Raw genomic sequence first — 21,946 nt, forward strand, 5'->3', positions numbered from 1 at the left:
TTTCTACAGTTGTTACCATTTGTAATCATTCGCTCAAGTACTTCAATTTTTTCAGTTAACGGACATCACTCTAAGGCAGTGGTTCTTAACCTTTAAAGTCGCAGAACACTTTTGATAATAATAAAAATTTGGGGAACACCAAAAACATTAGCATCATAAAACTAACCATAAAAGATCTGCATTGCCTTTCATAAAAATGGAATTTTTTTTAATGTGATACTTGAGCTTGTTGGCTTTTGACCATTCAGCAATGTCAGGTCTAATTGCGTTTATTTCACGGTTTTTAGTTTTTATATTGGTTAAGAAACCGAGCTCACATAAATATGATGTTGAAAATTGTACTAAAAGTTTCAGTGCCCTTGTGGAGAGAGTTGGACATTCGGCTTGGACAAAAATCCAAAATTCTTCAAAAGTTATTTCAAAGAATTTCACTTTCAGAGTGCGATCCGTTGACAAGGTAAGAAATTGTTCTTCTCGTAAAGAAAATTCACAACTCGGTGTATCAACTGTGCCAAATGGATTTCGCATCCAGTCATAGTTGTGTGTATTTAAGGAAGGAAAGTAAGTTGAAATCTTTTCTTCCGATATAGTTAATTGTTCTGTTATAACGGAAATAATTCCCTCGACATTTTTATTCAGAGTAGCCAATTACACTCAGAACTGTGTCATGTGACATCTTTCCCCGGCGGAACACTTGTAACCAGTTAGCGGAACACAAGCGTTCCGGGGAACACCGGTTAAGAACCACTGCTCTAGGGTGTTACCGTGCACAAAGCACGTTGAAGTGTCTGAAATATTCCTGCAATACTTGAAAGATGAATTTTGATGACTAAGCCTATTTGTTGAGGGCACTTACTTTCTTTGTCTGTTGTTTCATTAAATCCAAATCCACTTCGAATTGATAATTGAAGTAATTCAAGTAATCTCTTAGAGGAACAGATTTGACGATTCCTGGAAGAAATTTTCATTGCATTAGTAAGACAAAGTATTGAAATTTTTAAGATGATTACTGAATTTAGTTCAGTATGTGAGACTTAACTGTTGACAAATGCAGGCTCAATGTTAAAAATTAATAATTATTACCAAAAAATGAGTTTAACTTTAATTACATTATCGTTTAGCCATTACAACAATCACTTTGTTAAAAAAAAATAGGATGCAATTATTTTATGGGCAAGACAAAACTGAGTATTTGCATCATTAATTTAGGAGTGATTAACTAAGTGCATATTGACTGTCCGTAGAAATGAGTTAGAATCTTACTCAAGAAGTTCATAGGTGAAGAGCGTTTTCCATCAGATTAAAAACATCAGAAAGAAGTTAAAAAAAAACGATGTTTAAATGTTTTGGAACTTAACAAAAAATATGTCAGAATGATTTTTACTGTCGCAGGCGTCTCTCCGAATAAGAGGACCTTACATTAAGTTGAAAGTTTTACCCAAACCAGGGCAATCTTCTTAACAAAAGTGACTCAAATATGAACATTCTCTTACATTCATGAGGAATGTATGTTGGTCTTTGTGCAATCTCATTCAGAGAGGTAACCGCGGAAGATTCCATTGATCTCATTTTAGTTCGTACTGTGCTGGGAGGGAAAGTCACCATTGCACAGTCTGAGTTACCAGGAGAAGGCGAGTTAACATCTATAGCATATTTAGATTGGCTGTCAGTGCAGGAAGACTACTTATGAGAAACAGGTGTTAGATCCTGAATACAGAACTTTACAAGTAAATTCTTTATTTAGGATTTAACATGACAAACTACTACTTATTAAGGAGATGTCTACACATCGGCTAATAATTATAAAGTGTTGTTTTATATTTTGTAATAATGTATAGTCAGTGTGTGCGATATAGTGAGAGTTATTTTTAGGTTATTTGTAATTCCCAAGTGAGCTGTCTAGTACTTTGCGAAATTCTGAGAAAAATTTATAATAGTAATCCGGAATAATCGCGTATAATCGGTACGAGTCGAGCGTAGCGATGGAGGCTATACCTACGCGGAAATGTGACGTCAGAGCGCCTACGTAGAATAATGTAACCGGACAGGTTAGCGGTAGGATCACCCAAGGGGCATGAACGATGGGGTTCGTGGGTGAAAACCGCATTGAATAGAGGGCACCTTAATAGGGCGAATAAAAGACGAAGCACGCCGTTTTGAGGGGCTTTTTTTTTTTTTTTTTTTTTACTTTTTGATCTTCGAGTGCCGGATTCGAGAGAGAGCGGTGGGTCGGCTACGGTAATGACGGATGGCAGGTTCTTTCCTTGAGAATGCTTGACGACTTTCAAGCAGAGCTGATCGCGATATGACGGCCCATGTGGAATCGAGCCTTAGCAGAATGTCCCATTGGAGAAAGTTTCCTGCGGAGCGGTAGACAGCACGCAGCAGTCGGAAACGATTAGAAGAAAAAGCGTAGTGCATCGCCAGGCGCAAAGACAGCCGAAGAATATGCAGTACGGTAATCCAGACCTACATGAGATGGTGGCATGAAGTCTGAAAGGATCCGGTAATGTAAGAGTTTTCGTTCTATGTTAAAATTCGTTTAGAAGAACAAGAAATTTGTGTGCATTGTAACTAAAGGACACTAGTAGAGAACTTTTAGTGAGAATTTGACTGAATTGATTAAGCCCTTGTGGAACAAAGAGGAGTTTAAACAGTATTAATTCCTTACATCATCGCATAAAGTTTACTATGGAATTAGAAGAAAACAACCAGTTATCTTTTTTAGACGTTCTCCTCATCCGATCATCTTCAAATATTCTTACAACTACAGTATACAGGAAACCAACATTCACAGGTCGTTATATTCTGAAAGAATCAGCCCATCATCCATGTCATAAAACAGGAATTATAAAATGTCTCATCAAAAGAGCCAAAACTAATTGTTCTACTTTTGATTATCTACAGAAAGAACTTTCTACTATCCAGCAACACATGAAACTCAATGGCTTTTCTGAAAAAAGTATTCAACGTCTTCTTACATCTTATAATCCTCCACAAAACAACAAAGATTTAATACGTCGAGTACCTATTCCTTATATCTCCGGTATTTCAGAACCTATCGCAAAAATTTTGAAGAAATATGATTTAACAGCTACGTATTCTCCTATTAACAAATTGTCTTCTCATTTTCCTTCTCCTAAAGACAAACGCTCAACTTTATCTCTTCCTGGAGTTTATCAAATTCCTTGCAACTGTGATCTCTCTTACTTTGGACAGACTGGACGCTCTCTTGAAAAAAGAATCCAAGAACATCAATCATCCATTCTTCACAATAAACCTGAAAAGTCTGGTCTGGCTCAACACGGGATTGAAACTGACCACAGCATCCTTTGGTCCAAAACGCGCCTCTTACATAGATCCCGTTATAGGTTCGAACGTTTGTTCAAGGAAAGCGTGGAGGCCTTGCTCCATCATCCCAACCTGAATCGTAATGACTGCATATCTATATCAAAAATCTGGGAAAGCCTAATCAAGATTACTCATTAATTTTTTTTTTTTTTTTTTTTTTTTTTTTTTTTTTTTTTTAATAGCAAATTCAATCATGTTTCTACTTCAAAATATTTCGTTTCATACTTAGTGATATAACATCACGCGGCATGTTCTAATTTCAACGATCTATTGTTAGTATTCTAGCTTGTATATTTTTTAAACTGTTCTTGTAATACCACCGACGATGGTCTGCTATTTCCAGACCGAAATATTTGGTTAAATAAATATCTTTCTTGTGATTACGTGATTATATCATTCAAAGAGGAGTTGTTAAATAGGCAGTAATTTGTGAATGGCTAGACTTGCTTAAATGAAATTTAGAATTAAGATAATCATTGATAGAGTATTATGAAAGTGTTCAATAAGTATTCTGTGAGTAACTTGTGAAAGGAATTATATAGTAGTAGTATTATGCTTAAACCTAATCTTATCCTTTAATAATTGAAGGATTTAACTTGCTCTGATTCATTGTGATTTAGTATAACCCTTAACTTAGAGTGAATTTTGATCCATTGAGTATTTAAACTTACATAACTGTAAATGTTTTGTGTTTTCAATAAACATTTTTTGTACCTTATACCTGAGTTTATGCCTGATTACGAATTCAAACCACCACTTATGAAATTGAACCTTTTGGCGGGAGGAATTTAGATATAATTGCTTAAGTGAGATTTGGTCTATGACTGCTAACTGAATCTGCACAGCGCTAGCGTGAGATAAATACAATAAAAAGATACTGTGTGTATCCCTTTGAATTTTGAATTATTTCCTTGAACAAGAGTCTCTTCTGTTATAGGATATTGGCTGGTGCAGCGAAATATAAATTTTGCCAATATCCGAAGAGGAAATAAAATCTGAATTAGTATTTTGGGAGCACGACAGTAGATTCGAAGGAGAGTTATTATAGAGGTAGAATAAGATATAATATAGAGAGATAGCGGCATAACAATAGAGTAGCCGGTAGGACTTTGATTGTGCAAAGTTTTGAGTAAGCAAAAGGATAGATTCTAGAGACAGTAAATTAATGAGTAATAAGATTGAACTTACGATTTACGAAATAACATATGAAAGTAAGGATATAACAATTACACAGCCGACAAATTACATATATAACACAGGGATTCATGGTTTATGTTATCGTCCTTGCATCGCTTAACACAGATGTGCAATGTTAAGTAATGAAATTCTTAATTACTCAGTATTCGCTCACAGCGAATATCCTACCTATGGAACACACTTCGGTTATCCTCAGAATTAGCTGAGACTCAAACATGGAGAATACGCTAAGCTCGACCTCGAGGATGTTTGTCAGACGTATCGCTCACACCAGAAAAGGAAGAAAACCATATCACTTCGTTTCCGCCCGGTTTAAAAAATAGTATCCTGGGAGAAGGGCATCTAATCGGTACTTAAACATTAAGTAGTCAATAATGATTCATTAACTGTACGATAATTACCTATGATGTCTGTGCGGCCGAGTGCAATAACCCTAACTGGACAGCCTTCTTTGTCGTATCCCAACAACGCATCTGCCATGTATTTCTCCATAACCTGGAAGAAAGGATTTAATTAGATGAGGCTTATAAAAAAATTCTGTTTTATAGTGGTCTTAATCACTGCTTTTTATTCTATCATTTAATTGTAGGCGACTACAAACCTTGAGTGTTAACTACAGGCAGTATCCGACTTACGTAAGATTTACGTTCTGCAAACTTTACGCAAGTCGGATTTAATCCCATCGCCCGATTTCACCCTATTGCTGATGCGTTACGGTGTCACAGAAATCAAAAACTGAATTTTAAAAACCATTTGGTCGTTCGCCTTTGAAAAAATTTACAACAAATGACCGAACATTGGATTGCTTTTTCTTCTCCGTAATGTTTCTCATCATTTCTCTTTGGACTTTTAACTGAGGATCTACGCAAATACTAAAAATATAGCGCGTCCATGTTGAAAGCAAGACTAAGAAAAGTGCATGCAGGCACTACGAGGGCTGTCTGCTTTAGCGAAGACTACCGTTAGATGGCGTGCGAATAACGTAGGCAGGTTTATACCGTGTCTACAGGTTGCTCGTGATGCACTGTTTGACACAAGAAGAACGTTTATCAAAAACCCAAGGATTTTTATTGACCAAATATTAAATATTAATACCGAAATCAATATGAAAAACTGTAGCTGCTTTAAATGTTCTTTTAAATAGCTTTACACTGAGATCTATAGCAACTTAATACTCCGTACAAAGATTTGTTGGTCAGCCATCAAGAAATGTTCCTTTAGGCATGCAATGTCTGCAACGAACCACTTGAGAACCGATGACCCAATTGTGATGAGCAACTTCCGGTAATGTTTCTTTATATTTATTATGCAACTACGGTATTTTGTATGCGCGTATAGCAAGTTTTTTTTTTTTTTTGTTCCCCATATTGATGTGCTTACGTATGGAAAGTTAGGACTAACCTTTTCAATCATATTATAACGTTAGTTCCACAGGGTGCGCTCTCGTTCGCATAAGAATGAATCTAACACTAACGAAGATGTCAAAGCTTCTAAAAGAAAAGATTTTCGCTTGTTAAACGTGTACTCCTATTTCACGGCTAATTAAGAAGCAATAAGGGTAAACACTGACAAGCAAGGTCATCAAGATTGTTAGTATCCTGTAAGATGCGATGCACGCATTTCCTAGAACTAGCGAAGCAAAAACTGTCTCCAGGTTAGTCGCAGAATTTACTGCATAAGGAAGGACGTTTTCAAACCGAAACATTTACTACTATACTGCTGACCTTGTCAAACCTGCTGTTTACCGAGAAGGAAACAAATGAGGTTATCTCCTTAAATTGAAAAAGCAACACAAACAGTGAAATCGGGAAAAACCTTAAAATGTCAGAAAGCAAAAAAGGGAACCATTCGCCGATTCGTTTACGTGAGAAAAAGATTTGGAATTCAAAACAAGTTGGAATAAATCCCAACGTCATATAGAAGAGAAATGTGCACACATCTACTGATAAAAACAAATTAAATATGCAAGAGCCTCGGCCGCTATGTGGCGCTTTCTAACTTTCTACGTCTTTTTTTTTAAGACGTATTAAAAATTCAGTTCAAGCTATTATGAACAGTTGTGTATTTGGAAATGTAATAATAAATGTTTAATGATAATTAAAAATTTATTACTACATTTCCAAATGATAATTGTTTCTCAGATTAATTGGAAATTAAAATTTGAAATCTGAGGAAACCAGCTCTTGAAGTTTTATGATCGAATATTACTTGGAAAATTCAAACACAACGTTAATTTCATTCGAAGAAACTGTTTCGCAATAAAATATTCCTGGAAAATCTGCATCGTAAACTAGCGACTTAATATTCTCATTAACTCCGTCCTTGGACTATCAATGAACAAGTTCCTTGAGTGTTGGATTTGAATGGCCAATTTCCTTGCTTCAACCTGTACTTTGTCATGCAGCTTCTATCAAGCCGGTTTTGATTTTTCTCTTACTGGATCTCGAGAAGGTATTCAAAGTTTTATTTACATTTTTGTGTATCAACATTAAGCTTAGTTCTTTTGCCATCAACTAGCAAGTATCCAGGGTCGTTCCGTGGATTTGCTCTCCCCCTGTTCATTAAAAAATCTCGAAGTAAAATAACACGTTACGAATCGTTTTATTATACTGCACCTTAAGAGGAATGTATATTAAAATAAAGAAAAAACACAAATAGTAAAAAACCTTATTTTTATTTATTTATTTCCTACGGAAATGTTCTTCTGGTTTTCATTAAGGAAAATTGCTACATATTTCATAAAGCTATTACCAAATTCGGAAATAACGTTAAATTATTTTCAAATATAAACTGCAAAATATCTAAACATGCCATTTGTGGTTTATAATAATCTTTATTAGTATCTAATTCATCGCATAAATCTGGGGCATTTATATCAGTTTTTCTGGTATCATTAAATAATTTATTTTGTAGATTTAGACAATATTTCATTCTTGTTTCTTTCGGAATGTTTGATAAACAGGGGAAGTCGAAAGAAAGCCAAAATCATCGTTATATAATTTCAATAGTTCAAATCTGTCATTTAAAGAATTTAAACATGTGCTCAAAATGGCAAAAAACAAATTGATTTTAAAACTCGTTTCTGTGCATATGAAAAATATGCACAAACAGTTCAGTGTATTATTTATTCCCTGTTTTTTTTATGAACGTGTTCGATTATACCGCCCCTAAATTGTGCCGCCCGGGTTCATTGCATCCTTTGCACCCCGGTACGGAACGGGCCTGCAAGTGTCTATACATACCTTATTGAGGCTATAGTCAGTCATCATCTCATCCATCTTGTTCTCCTTCCTCCATATAAGATGCTAAAAGGGAAAAAAAGATCATAACACGCGGTAGTTTATTCTGTACATATTCACCCATATACTAAATGGAGATAAATAGCACTAAATTATATTAAAAGCTAAAAGTAAATTAAAAAAAAAATTATACTACTTAGTATCTGCTATTGACAAATTTCGAACATAACGTACACTGATATTTCCTATTTGACCCTACAAAGACCATGTTTAGGGTAAAATAGGAAATATTCCAGTGTACTTATGTTCGACAGGTGTCAATTTCTAACAGACTCCCCTCAAATGGATAAAATTTGGAAGTAACTCTAATTTTTTTTAAAATTCTGAAACGTTACTTCCAAATTCCATCGTGCATTCTTACTGATCATTTTCTGAAATTTGATGAGTTCTTGTAATACATGTTGCTGATCGTCCAGAGAGACGATCCGCCTTGTTAACATCCTGCTTGACTGCTCAAGCATCCATTTGGCTCGTGATGACAGGAGTACTGCTCACGGTCATGCTTATTAATTCGATAACAAGAAATCCCAAATTAGGTGACAGAGCCAGTTTAGGCTAGTCTTTTAGATTATGCGCATTTCTAAGACAAAATGTTCCTTTCGGTTTCCTTCTATCTGCGCGAAGCTACTCCAAAATGACAAAGCGATTTTGAAATAGTATTTCACGAATAAGGAAAGAAAAGGATTGTCCAGCAATTTTAAGTTAATATTGGACAGTGATTAGCAGTTTTCGTTATTCAGAATACATTTTTCATTTATACAGTGACCGCCACTGTTTGACTATCCTTGGGCGTAGTCACTTCAGTTTCTCCTTAATTCAATTAAATCCCAGTCTTGGCTTTTTGTTTCAGAAAAAAGTGGTGGAATGTCCTAGCTTAATATTTCGACCGCATGTGGAATGTCATTTTGTACCCCAAGGTCCTTACAGTAATATTTTTGTGTACCAACTCGAGCCTTCAAGTTTAATGATCACAAAATTACCATTGAGAATTCGAGGAAGATTTTTTTTTTGCCTGCCATCAAGATAAGAGGGCGAATGCCATTCCAATCGCTATTTTACAAGGTTTGAACGAAGTTAATCTTTCATCTTAAGTACTTTTTGGCCTGCCAACTAACTAATTTTTACTCACTTTATTATTCCAAATTAATCTTCGTACCATTCTTTACATAAAGAGTATTTCGCATTTTGTTTTCTTACAAAAAATTTCCTAATAGAAATTATAACCCTATGAGCCGTTTACTATTCAACTTTGAGGATTATGAGACCAAATAAGCCCGTGATAATCAAGTAACCCAAACATCCCCGGTTATTTCCTTACCCCCCCCCCCACCCCGTATACAGTAGTCAGTTAAAGCAAGTAGCGCGTTTTGGTTCTATTAACCCACTTTTGACACATTATTCTTAAATTGTAAGAAAGAATCACAAGCCAAAATTCTTACCTTACGTAGCATATCTTCTGCCTTCTTTATGTCAAATTCTCTTGCTGTAAGGGAAATTAAAAATCTTAAATTTCAATAATTCCTGAATATAAAAGCAGCACCTATCGCCTTTAATTGAAATTTGACTTTTCAGAGTCTTAAATATTTTAAATTTCATGAATTCATCCATTTCTGATTGATCGATGTCTTTCACTTAACTCGAAATGAGTTCTGTAGGATATTGTTAACAAGAAAGTGAATTTGTGCTGAATATTTTACGTTTCTACACTGTTTTTAATATCCTAGTTAATTCGTCTCTAAATGGTGAAACAGCGAACACAGCAATTCTAGAAGAAATCAAACTAGACAATAGCAGTTTCAATATTTTCCAAGTCGATTTAAAAAAATCGACAAATCCTCAGAAACAGTCTTTCAGATCGCTGACGAAGTCAATTTGAATATGTTACAGTACCACTGTATTTACATTCCTATCTTAGCGACATCTATCTTCCTTAATATCAATTCTTTGTCAGGCCAACCGCTTTATTCGCAAATATATTTTGTTATAATCATGACAGCAAATACTTTTATTAAATAATATTTAATAGGGTCATAAATATGGCATGAAAGACGTGTAAAAATATATCAAGATAATGAATATTGCATTAGTAATGGCGCCGAGCAGGGAATGTGATGAAAATCAGTGACGCACTCAGGATTTAATATGGGGGGAAGGAGAAGTTGAGTAGACGATTTGAGAATACACAAATTGCACACGACCTATTACTGAGCATCAGCAATGATCGCTGATCGCCAATACATGATATCCGTGATCTTCTCTGGCCCAGCTCGGGCAAACGAAGTAGCGCCCGAGCACTACTTCGTTCACCTTGAGTTCACATCGGCCGTGATTCCCGAGAGCTATAGGGTATTCCCACCTTATGTGACCTCTAATTGATAAGTGGTATAGAAATAGAAGACACGACACAACATAAATAAAAAATGAATTTTAATTAGGAAAAAAAATTTTGGAAAATTTTCTAGTTTTTTTTTTTTTTTTTTAGGAGCAGGGTTCCTTGGCCCTCCGAGTGCACCACTGATGGGAATATCTAATAACTGGTTATCAGAAAACAGATAGCCCGGCGGCAAGATGACAAGATAAAAGATATTCTGTACATTTATGGTAGAGATGCGCAAGATCAGCCAGAAGGAAGAAGATTGCATAAGCATTCTTCTGCAGTGAACTAAAGAAAGCATTGATGATGATATAAAAGAAATACAAGCCCGCTAAATTAGTATTTTTTTATTCTCTTTAAGGGATATTTCGTAGGCATTTTAATCAACCAATATTTCAATGATAAAATGTCACGTAGATTCAAAAAACGGATCTACAAGATCTTTATCTACATCAAGAACTGCAATTTCCTTTAACAAAAAAGGAATTTTCAGTTTAAAGACGTTAATTTCAATTTAGGTTAAGAGAGGAGTCGAAATTAAGCCTCAAAGAGAAACCTATTAGCGTGTGACCTCAAACTTTTTCCTAGTTGCTGAATTTAGTTTTTTTTTTTCACGAAAAAAAAAAAAACGGTAAATAAATTACATGGATAACACTTACCTCTTAGCCAGCGTAAGAGAAAATGGTCGTTATGATCTGGTTTAAGAACATCCTTCATTACTTCACGAAACTGCAAAATAGAAAGAAAAAATCCAGTTCAATCCTTGGACCACGGTTGTTCAATCTATGTATCATAACATTAAGGAGGTCGGAACGATAGGTGTCCAATTGTTTGAGGGTGATAAGCAACGAAATCAGGGATGTTACAGCACGTTCAGGATGATTTGAACAGGCTGGAAAAAGTTATGCACACTTGGGCGCGATGAGATTTTCAACGGCATCTTACATTAGCGGGATTATGCTCAAGAAACTGATGATGCTAGGTTTCTTGGCGTCATGGCGGATAAGAATATTTGAAGTTCAAAAGGTCACACAGCAAAAATTGCAAATACTCAGAGGATAATTGCGATGTCGAAATGAACGTAGGTGTGCAACGATAATGAAGGCAGTTTTGCTTCCTTCTTGACACGAGTGCACCTGGCCTACTGGGCACAGATTGGGTCTCCCTAGTTTCAGAGGGGTTAAAGGAGCTGTGAAAAGCGTGGCAAAGATTAGTAAAAAAGATACCTGGACTATGCAATGCAGATTATGAGGACAGTACGTGGAAGACACTGGTAGACAGAAGAAAGAGAGGCGATATGATAGGTGTAGAAATTTCTGAATGGGTGTTAACCGATTCAGAATATCGCCCGATGACATATTTAGTTATTTGAAGGTGTGGAAAGAACACCGGGACATCAACGCAAGTTAAGCTTCTTTGCGATTAAGAAAGGGGTAAGAGCTAGGTTTTTCTCCTAGAGACAGCGAGCGAGTGGAATAATTGGCCCTTAGGGGTAGTGAGTGCATCGGGTGTGAATCACTATAAGAAGAGGGATGACAGCTGGATGATTTTCAGTTTCCCTAGATGAGTCATTGACTCTGGTGGTCAAAGATAATCTGAATTTATCCGATCCTCTCAGAAATGAGTTTAAGTTTTGGAAGATCATCAATTCACAAAACGAAATATTTAGCATTGAACTTGTAGGAATTTAGATGGACAGCGTTGTTATTAGTGTGAAGACTCCAGAATCTGAATATCAGATTATGCAAATGCTAATTTTGCAGGCTCTTCTGGAGATTCTATGTCATACATAAAATTATATGGAATGTTTTAAGGAGAGTATTTTAATGTTGATTTATGGGTTAGAATTTACATTACTTCCGAATGAATTAAATAAAATATTTAATTTTATTAAATAAATAAAACTTTTTCTGAATGAAGTTAACTGTCAAATTAGAAGGCCATACATTTGTTGTAAAACAAATTACAGTGAACGTAGCTAACTATCTACAAAACACTGTGCGGAAGGACAAATTGTCACCTTAATATGAAACTGGTGAACTCAAAATGTTCTACTAAAACTGCAGAACAAATCGAACCAGTGGCGGATTATACATCAGCAATGCACCACTGCAGCAACCCCAAGGGAAAAATGGAAAAAAGAAATTTTCTTTATAAATAATAACAATGCTTACAACATTATATAAATGCAGTACAACATGTTAAAGGTTACAGCTCATGGTTTGACATTGATTGGAAAGTTAATAATTGGAATTGTTCGATTAACGCTTTAGATTACGAAACAAATGCACTGCGATCTAACGCAGTGTCAGGATTATCACGTTCGGTCAATTCCGGCTAGACTCGCCGATATTCGTTTGCACTTGTCACTGAACGTAACAAGTGAATCCACCCCCCCCCCCCCCCACCCCCCCCCCCCCCCACCCCCCCCCCCCCCCACCCCCCCCCCCCCCCACCCCCCCCCCCCCCCACCCCCCCCCCCCCCCACCCCCCCCCCCCCCCACCCCCCCCCCCCCCCACCCCCCCCCCCCCCCACCCCCCCCCCCCCCCACCCCCCCCCCCCCCCACCCCCCCCCCCCCCCACCCCCCCCCCCCCCCACCCCCCCCCCCCCCCACCCCCCCCCCCCCCCACCCCCCCCCCCCCCCACCCCCCCCCCCCCCCACCCCCCCCCCCCCCCACCCCCCCCCCCCCCCACCCCCCCCCCCCCCCACCCCCCCCCCCCCCCACCCCCCCCCCCCCCCACCCCCCCCCCCCCCCACCCCCCCCCCCCCCCACCCCCCCCCCCCCCCACCCCCCCCCCCCCCCACCCCCCCCCCCCCCCACCCCCCCCCCCCCCCACCCCCCCCCCCCCCCACCCCCCCCCCCCCCCACCCCCCCCCCCCCCCAAGGAAAACTAAATGCCATATTATACATTATGAGAACTTAAAAGTATTTTAAATATCCAAGTATTATTTGTTGAACAGTTTCTAGCCGAATACCAATGTTTACTTCATTGGCTTTTATTTATTTGCACACTTCTGATTACCTTACCTTTATAAAAACAAGAGTGTGTATTGTACACGTGTTCCAGGTGAAATATTTCTATAGATTTCACAAGGTCTTGTTTTGTTGTGACATATTACTGCAGTTTCGTTACCCACAGTGGCCATTAGAATGGTATGGTCGTGATTACCATCTAAAGAGATGTTTTGGTAGTAGCATCTTGTATAGTTACACCTTATCACAGCAACTGAACCGTCTTTTTTATTATTATTATTATTATAGTGCAATGCTTATTTACACCTGTAAGGTTGCATCTCTTCTAATGGTGTCATAAAATGGTCCAATTTAAAGAAAAATTGACGCTGAACTTTGAGGAAACTCAAATGCTAAATTTCATCGAAATCTGTGCAACCAGAGTGGAGCTATACGTTTGAGGATAAAAAATAAAAATAAAAAATAAAAAAATAAAAAAAAAAGAATCTAAAAGTTGTTTACGTATTTTTCGAAACAGTTAAATGAAAATCGATTAATCATGTCCGAGAATTTCCTTCAAAGGAGGCTTCATCTCCACAAATAGAGCCCATAGTCACGCATTTGCTTAAGAATCATGGTTTACTAATCACTGCGACACTGACAAGAGACCTCGGCATCATAGCAAAGAAAAATAACTCAGATACGCTTACAACAAGCCTAATAAGTAAATTTATTTGTCATTCTAGATAAATAAAAAAAAAACGAAGGGTTTTGAAACGTTTGTACTTTCTGTTAAATTATTGCTTGCAGTATTTCTTAATATCTCTTGGGTAATGACAAAAATATAGTTGAAAAACTAGTTTTTTATTTTGGCTAGAAGGCATTTATCAGATTAATGGAAAGGTGAAAGAATTATTGTTTTGAATTAGGTTGTACATTATTTTTCAAGGTCTCGGAACGGTTAGTTAGGTTAGTATTAGCAAACCAATAACCTGCCAACAAACCAATAGCGCCATAAATGACGAGTTCTATTTCGTTTATTGCTGCCTGATCTGTATTTGGTGCCACTTGTTCGTTAAAATGTGCTTTGTGTAAATAATAACTTATATTTTATAAGAAATATTGCAACAAATGAGTATCTCCAGGTAGCGTGAGTAACAGATTGCCTAAACAGACTTGCATTATTCATGAGAGGACCCAAACGACGAACACACATTTGAAATTCTAAGCAAAGGCTTTTTTTTTTCTTTCCCCGTGTATTTAAAATCTAAAAGTATGTGCGATGTTTTAAGACTGGATGAACAATTCTAAGACAATTTCGAACTAATAACACTCGGAATAACAGTTATGATGATTTGAGCCTTTCATTTGCTGCACACGACGTGCTTCTAGGACGTAGGACTTTAATGAATGCAAGCATTGTTCTGTGAGGAGCAGAAGGTTATCCGTCAGAATGGAAGTAGTAGAGTATGAGGACAACGCAAATCGTGCATTCATAAGCTCTTGTATGTCACGACCGAAGGTGGTCCTTATTGATTTAGAAGGCAGCTAAGTGCGAACGAGATCACGGGTGTGATTTGTTAGCCTGACGAAGGCATATTCAAATCCCGCTGTGAGTCATAACTGGGTAAGTATGGGCGTGAGCCCCTCCCCACCCACAACTGCAACGGACGGATAAAGTCGAGTTCGATAGGACTTAGCACGTGCATTGTCCTCTTAAAGATAGTTTAAGCATCTTCATATCTTCCCTTAAAAATCTTTTTGTTAGGAAAATTAGTTTCCTTTGTTTAGAAATAAATTGCATCTCTGAGAGTTTTATGATAATGTGGAAATTCTCGAGAATTTCGATATAAAGAGATGAAGATACTATTAGTACTATTCACCCCATTAGTTTCGCGTATTTTTGTGCACTTTTTTTTAAAGATTTTTTTAAAATATAATGGACCACAAGCAATTGTCAGACAAATGACCGATCACAATTGGCCTGTTAACTGTGGCGTAGTAAAAGTCCCTTGTCGTTTAGTTCACATTACCCGAAACTAGTAGAGAAGTACTAAAACTTTCTCATATCAGAATAATGCGTTTTTATGCTAGAATTCTCAAGAAGAAATAACTTATTGTGACATGAAATTTTTCATTGTTTTTATTAAAGCAAAATTATATTAAAAGAATAGCTGATTTCTGAAATTCCTACCATTGATGATGATGGTCCTCTTCATGTATTCGGGGTAATTTGCTTCGTATATGTGAAGAATGGTGCGTATAAATTCTACAACTGCAAATAATATTGGAAAAGAATTAAAATCTTCATTCTAGATATTGTGAATTATAATCAATGCATTTTCTAATAAAGCAATTAATTTTGACATTCCAGGCGTGGACGCACACACAAATGTTCTTGGTCAAAAAAAAAGTAAAGAATTGTCCATAAGTTATTCAAGGCCACACCGTACGTTGTCGTATAATGATCTTTGTTGACGATGGATTTTCCACGATGGCACAACATATGTTGTCGCGATCTAAACCGCGTTAAAATAGTTCACGAAGCAAGACCGTCATTATCAGCCCACTTAAAATCCAGGAATCCAATCCGCGGATTGTAATAATCTTAGAAACTTGAATCCTGACAGTTTTGTGGAAGGCCTCCTCATTGTCATGATACTTGCCCTTTCACTGCGTTAATTTTCTGGTGTTCGCGGATACGTTGAGGACTCATCTGTTTCAGCACAGCAGTGCCGCATGCCACTTAGTAACGTGTCTGTGTACCTGTCACCTGCTTGATATATATTTAACAGCTGGAATCAGTGGACAAGTATTTTGTGCCCTCAACCAAATTCCATTGAGCAGCTGACAAAGAATATGAGAAGCAAGCAATTTTTCTTCTGAATAATCCAACACGAGGAATGGTAAATTCTTCCGTTGAAGAAAACCCAGATCTGTGAAAATCATTTCGTCTGATTGATGTATATGCCATAAGTAAATGTTCTAGCATCTTCGCATCTCCATTCGCTTAAGTCTGACCTGGAACTGAGCACTTCCTATTTGTCAATATTGATTTGAAAGCAGTCAGTTAGTTTTGTTAGCTGGAGGTTATAAAAGGTGTATTAGTCAAGATTCGGAAAACAGCAAAGCATGCTTTGTAGATAACTGTCAGGAGCATGGAAGAACTCCTCACAGTTACATGCAGAGCGTGTTTTACTATCCATTTTGACATAAAGGCAACCTGTTGCTAATGGCATCATAATCGGATGGATGGAGATGAATATTAAAGCATCTTGTCAATGAATCTTGGTGGATCTTGAAGAGCCACCATAGCACAGCTGGAATAACCACGGAACATTAAGCCCTTCGATTGGAAGTTCGATTCCCGTCATGATGCGCGAATCTTTATACGGCTTATGTTCTCATCTGCAAACTCCAGATGAGAGTACGTGCAATTACCAAGGGAAAATACTACAGTGGGAAGTAAAGGGCGTAGAAGAACCTCCATAATTCAGTCTGACAATGCCCTTTGGCTGGAATCCGGTCTAGGAAGTGAAGAACCTTTTATCAGGACTTTTCGTTTGAAGCCGAGTTAGTCCGTCTCACCCGTAGGTGGCAGAGTTTTTCCTCCCTGGAAACTTGAGTTTTTCAGCCGGCTAAACAGCCAAGCTGGCCTAAAGAGTACACGCAATTTACCACACTCAAATTTCCCACAGTATCAGTATCCTGTGAGGATATTTGAGTTAATCCATATTGGGAATATGGATTAACTTCCCTATTCCACTGGATCTGCTTTCGAAAGTCAAGTATTATGTATGCATAAGAAAACAGAAAGGAAAATAGCATCGTGTGTGTAGATGAAGGATTAAGTAGGATGTGTGCAGTCCTGGAACTTCTTGGGGTGTCGTGTAAGAATAACAGTTATACTCGTGTAAGTAGTCCATGATATTCATTTAAGTCACATGCACATCCTTCTCGTATAACATTTAGGTTTTACCAGATGTCCACATTAATAGGAGATGCGCATATGAGAAAAGTCATAGAAAAATCTAATGAATGTCTTACCTGCTTTACTCATGAATTGCTTAACTGAAAGCCCCTCCATATCCATAATGTAGATATGTCTATCGATAAGTCTTCCGAGCTGTTGGAAACAAGAAAAGTGTGTTTAGAGCTCTGCACGTGTAAATAATTTTAATAGAAATATAAATCAAATTATAATGCTGATAAATGCCGTTGAAGTCATTATTCAAGGTAGAGTTACTATTTTAACGTTTTGATAACAAAATAGTACGAATTTTTAGTTTATTTAAGCTAAAAGAAACACTTGTTATTCCATCCATGAAACAGGGTACGACACACGCTCCGAAAAAAAAAATATCGAGGTCAGTTTAATAGAACACTACTAGGGCAATGTGGAAGATAGTGCTGGGATATGTATGGGATATTTTTACACTTATTTCCACTTTGCTCTTTATGTCGGCTGAATTTGTACCGAAATATTATCCCCTCCCATTATTCATAATCCACGATATCCGTGTATTATTATTATTATTATTGTTCGTGTGGTCAAGACTCATTACAGGTGGTGTCTTATGCAAGAGATCCTACAGCCCTGTCTATTTGTAATCTACTCTCACCAACGTGATGGTGAGAGTAGATTACGGATATAAATAAATTATTCTGTTGGAATAATTATTCCAACAGAATAATTCAACAAGCCACCCCACCGGCGAGCAGTTCAAACAGAATAAGGGTAACTTTGGTATATTTTATCGTTTGCGTCGGTGACTCTCAGCTTGTGACTGGGATGGATTATAACTGACTAATATGAGGTCCTTGGTGCAATCTCACGGAACGCTCTCGAGGTTAATTAGGGTGTTCGCATTTCATGCACCAAGAGTGATTCGATTTTTTTTTTCTTGATGCGCATTTAATAATGCTGTCGGAATTGCAAAAACTTTCAAGTCAAAATCCTGTCTTCCCGAAGATCAGTGCTTTTCAAACCGTGGGATGCCCCACTAGACGGGACAGAGCCAGCCGTGTCGCGAAATAATGCTCCAATGACAACTTCAACTACAGAACTGGCGATGCAGTGCTCTATTTATTGCTGCTAATGTTCTAACACGCGAGGACCTTGCTCGCATTGTCTGCATTGCGATAGTTCCCCACCCAAAAGAGATATCGGCGAAATGAAACACAAACGATAGTCTCTATTTTAATGTACTTTTCAAGCTTTTTTTTTCTCCTTAACTGTATATGAAGTTTTCCGTAGCGTCTTTGTAAACAACTCATCAGGTTACTTTCGGAATCGTTTTTTCGGCTTCCCTTTGACCTGTTTGTTAAATTTCAAAAAAAAATAACTATTATTTTCAGAATGTCTTCAAATAACCAGAAGTCCGATGGAGTTTCTTTCAGCTTGAAGGGAGGATGCTCCAAAAATCCCAATCCATAGTTGTCTATAATGGTTGAAGGGAACGTGGTCATGAGCAGCCTCATGTTGTCCAAGTTCCTCGCCATAAACCCGACTGGTTCGTTGTTGCAACTTCCTCGATGTCTTCACGTAGCTTTACGAATTTATTGTCGTTGTTGAGATTTGGAATTACACTCGAAGCGACTCAGGCTACGAGTTCAATACTTTGATTCTTAACTGCATGTGTTCTCGCCAGTTTTCTTTCCTTCTGAGATGAAAGGCAGGAGATTCTTAATAGGAGATGGCAAGGAAATTCTGCCATCTCTGTATGAAACTGGCTAACTCACCTTCTACTAAAAGCTTATCAAGGTTTTTTTGTGTCCTAGGAGATTCGAATCTAGGTCTTGTTGTTCTTTGAGGGTGGGGAAAGAAGTCCTTAGCGAAGCAGGAAGGCAAAATTCGTTGTTCTCTGGAATATTCATTTAGGGATCAGGTGAGGGTGTGCTCGCTTTATTGTAGACCAATTCTGTAAATATTTGGTTGACTCGCGCTAATCCAATATTCGCTTTCACCAGCAGTTTTCATTCGTTCATTTCGTATGGTGATTCAACGGCCCTTTTACGGAGAGGTACGGCACCACCTCAATCCTCCCTATTTTTAACCTGGCTCCGGACAGGCATAGCTGACAATTCAGACCTGTGGCTGGAGGGATTGTCTTAAGTATTCCGTGTGTGTTCACGGGGCCGGTTTATCTGCTTGCGGGATGAACAACCCCAGATAAACTGGGGGAAAACCCTGCTTTCCACGCCCAAGACCGGCTAACTTGGCTCAGGGAGATCCTTCATCTCCTCACGTCGTCGACAGGAATCGAACCTGGGACACTCCTTCCTAGGCATATTGTGGCGAAGCGCATAGCCACTAGGCTAACCGCGCGGACTTCACCAGCAGTGATTTTCTTATTCGCTATTGTTTTACTGTTAACTGCTCAGCTTTATGTAAATCATCGGTGAGGGGGTAAGAAACATGCACCCCGGCACTCGCATCTACAGTTGGTTCATCATAAAACCTTCTATTCGGTATGTTCACGCGTTAAAACCTCGATCACTTTGCCCTGCTTTACATGCTTCGACGAACTTATAAAAGCCTCGTCCACTGTAAGCGCTAACAGCAGAAGTAATACTTCGATCGTAGATTACTGTGTACTACACGGCAGTGGAGGGAAGAAGTTCTCTTTGATAGTTTAGCTTGAACTAAGGAGACTGTGGTTGTGTTCTTTAAGTTGCAACTATACGATGTAAAGAGCATTATTTTTTTCGCTTGTTCAGTTTTTCTGCACTGCAGTGTGCCACTGCTGTCCACTACACGCATTGATAATTTAAGGTGCTTGCACTACCCTTGTGTAATATACTGTGAACTCTCTTTATACTTCGCAAGCTATTTTTACAACTGCATTTTGTTTCTAATTTAAATGAGTGAGCAGAACTTAGAAACAGTATTCAACAGAATTACAATTACCTTTTTCGTTTGGGCCTTCATATGTTGTATTGACGTTTCTATTCTTTTTACAATGAACTTCGTTAAATCGGAATTCTTGATAGAACGCGTGAAACCTAACGCAGGAAGCAAAAAAAAAAAAAAAAGTCAATTCAAGTTGTGCTAAATTTTTTTCGAAAATTCACGATGTTTAATAAGATCAATTACACAGTCTTTAAGAGAATTGCCAAAATGCAAAATTAATTAATTAATATTACAATGTAAAAGTAATAATCATGGATGGATCGTTCAGACCCAACACAGAAAGAGTTAAATAGCGAATGAAGACAGTGACTTAATAAGACAAATAAAATGAGCGCGAGCATCCTACAAGTAACGTATTCGACTAGAATACTGCAAAGAGAAAGTTCTTCCGAACAGCGAGCTGATTTCCTGATACGTTATTTACCAAATTCCAGTAGAGTATTACTTAAAATCAACTCAAAGCGGACAAAACATAATGTTTTGTGGCCATTGCATTAGATCCAATTACGTGAATTCGCTGCCTGGTTGGTTTGTCTGTTCTGCTGGAGGAATATCTCTGCGCCTGACACAGGCTAACTTAGATTCAGATGCAGACGTACGTTCCTACCATCCTTAACGAAATTCAAGCCAGATCTTTGTCTTCGAAACCATACACTTTCTCTCTTTCTCATGGCCGACAATCAAGCATCAAATGTATTCAAAGTCTTGTTTATTATTTTAGAAAAAAAAAGATGAAAAAACGAACCAAAAGTAAAACGAGTGCTGTGAATTACAATACTAAGATTGCACAATGTATCTGTCGGCGATTTGAGTGTTGTGACTGCATTTTCTTCTCCCGACCCCAATAGGAGGGGAAAGAAAAACTAGACTCTATGATCTTCGGCCGTGATTTCAACCAACCGAACCCATCTCTTCTTTCCCTCCTTCTCATGTAGAAGATAGTCCTGTTCATTGACTCAATCCGTTTGTTTTCATTTAACTACAGCTTTCCACTAATTCGTTTTTTTCGCGATTCTGAATGTCTTCAGTGCCATTTATGGTCATCATCAAGGATTTAGGCCTAGCATGGCCTGTTCCTGCCTTAGAAGTCATCGTTGAAGAGAACGTCCTGGTTTTCTTTTTCCTAATGGCTTGTACTTGAAGGCTTGTTTTGGTAATCTTTCATTCTTTGAACGTGTTCCATCCATTTATGTTTATATTTTTTAATTTTTTCTATTACTGGTTCTTGGTTTAATTCTTTCATAATATCTTCGTTTCTTTTGTGATCAAATAGGGTATACTTTGCAGTTTTTCTCATAAACTTCATTTCTGCTGTTGTTAATCTTTGTTTGTCTTTTTGTTTTATTGTCCAGATTTCGCTTCCATACAATAAGACTGGTAGGGCTAATGGTATTGTATACTTTTAGTCTGGTTTGTTTTTGAACTAGATTTGGTTTAAATATAGAGTTAATTACACTTGTTATTTTTAAATATTTTGCAATTTTTACGTTTATATCTTTTTCTTTTTCATATGTGATCATACATCCTGGGTAGTTAAATGAATTCACCTGTTCTAACATCTTGTTATCTATTACTATTTTAGTTCTTGCTGGATCTTGTCCCTTAAAGGCCATAGTTTTTGATTTTTCTGTTGATATTATCATACCATAATCTTTGGATATCTCATTTAGATCTAAAATAGCTTTCTGTAGTTTATTTTCAGAATTTGTAATTATTATTTGCTCGTCGGCAAAGAGGAGAGTGTTTAAGTTAACTGTAGGTGAAAGTTTAATTCCTTGATGTAAATTTTTATTCCATTTTATTATTATTTCATTTAAGTAGAAATCAAAAAGAGTTGCTGAGAGGGGACATCCCTG

At 37.6% G+C, this 21,946-nt stretch overlaps 1 protein-coding gene across 1 annotated transcript in view; it reads right to left on the reverse strand.

Annotated features, from left to right (window-relative positions):
• The window catches only part of LOC150104499 (SEC14-like protein 2), an 82,666-nt gene that overhangs the window by 25,477 nt on the left and 35,243 nt on the right, over window positions 1–21,946 (reverse strand). The window contains exons 7-15 of the mRNA XM_090395566.1: window positions 20,088–20,182; window positions 17,225–17,303; window positions 15,372–15,452; window positions 14,114–14,262; window positions 10,881–10,950; window positions 9,287–9,330; window positions 7,791–7,853; window positions 4,950–5,043; window positions 857–951 (exon numbers count right to left, since the gene is read on the reverse strand). Coding sequence (XP_090251692.1) covers window positions 857–951; window positions 4,950–5,043; window positions 7,791–7,853; window positions 9,287–9,330; window positions 10,881–10,950; window positions 14,114–14,262; window positions 15,372–15,452; window positions 17,225–17,303; window positions 20,088–20,182 — 770 coding nt within the window. The remainder of the gene's footprint in view (window positions 1–856; window positions 952–4,949; window positions 5,044–7,790; window positions 7,854–9,286; window positions 9,331–10,880; window positions 10,951–14,113; window positions 14,263–15,371; window positions 15,453–17,224; window positions 17,304–20,087; window positions 20,183–21,946) is intronic.

This window comes from Typopeltis vanoorti, chromosome 7 (genome assembly GCF_054136105.1).
Source record: "Typopeltis vanoorti isolate ZY-2024b chromosome 7, IOZ_Tvanoo_1.0, whole genome shotgun sequence".
Classification (NCBI taxonomy): Eukaryota; Metazoa; Arthropoda; class Arachnida; order Uropygi; family Thelyphonidae; genus Typopeltis; species Typopeltis vanoorti.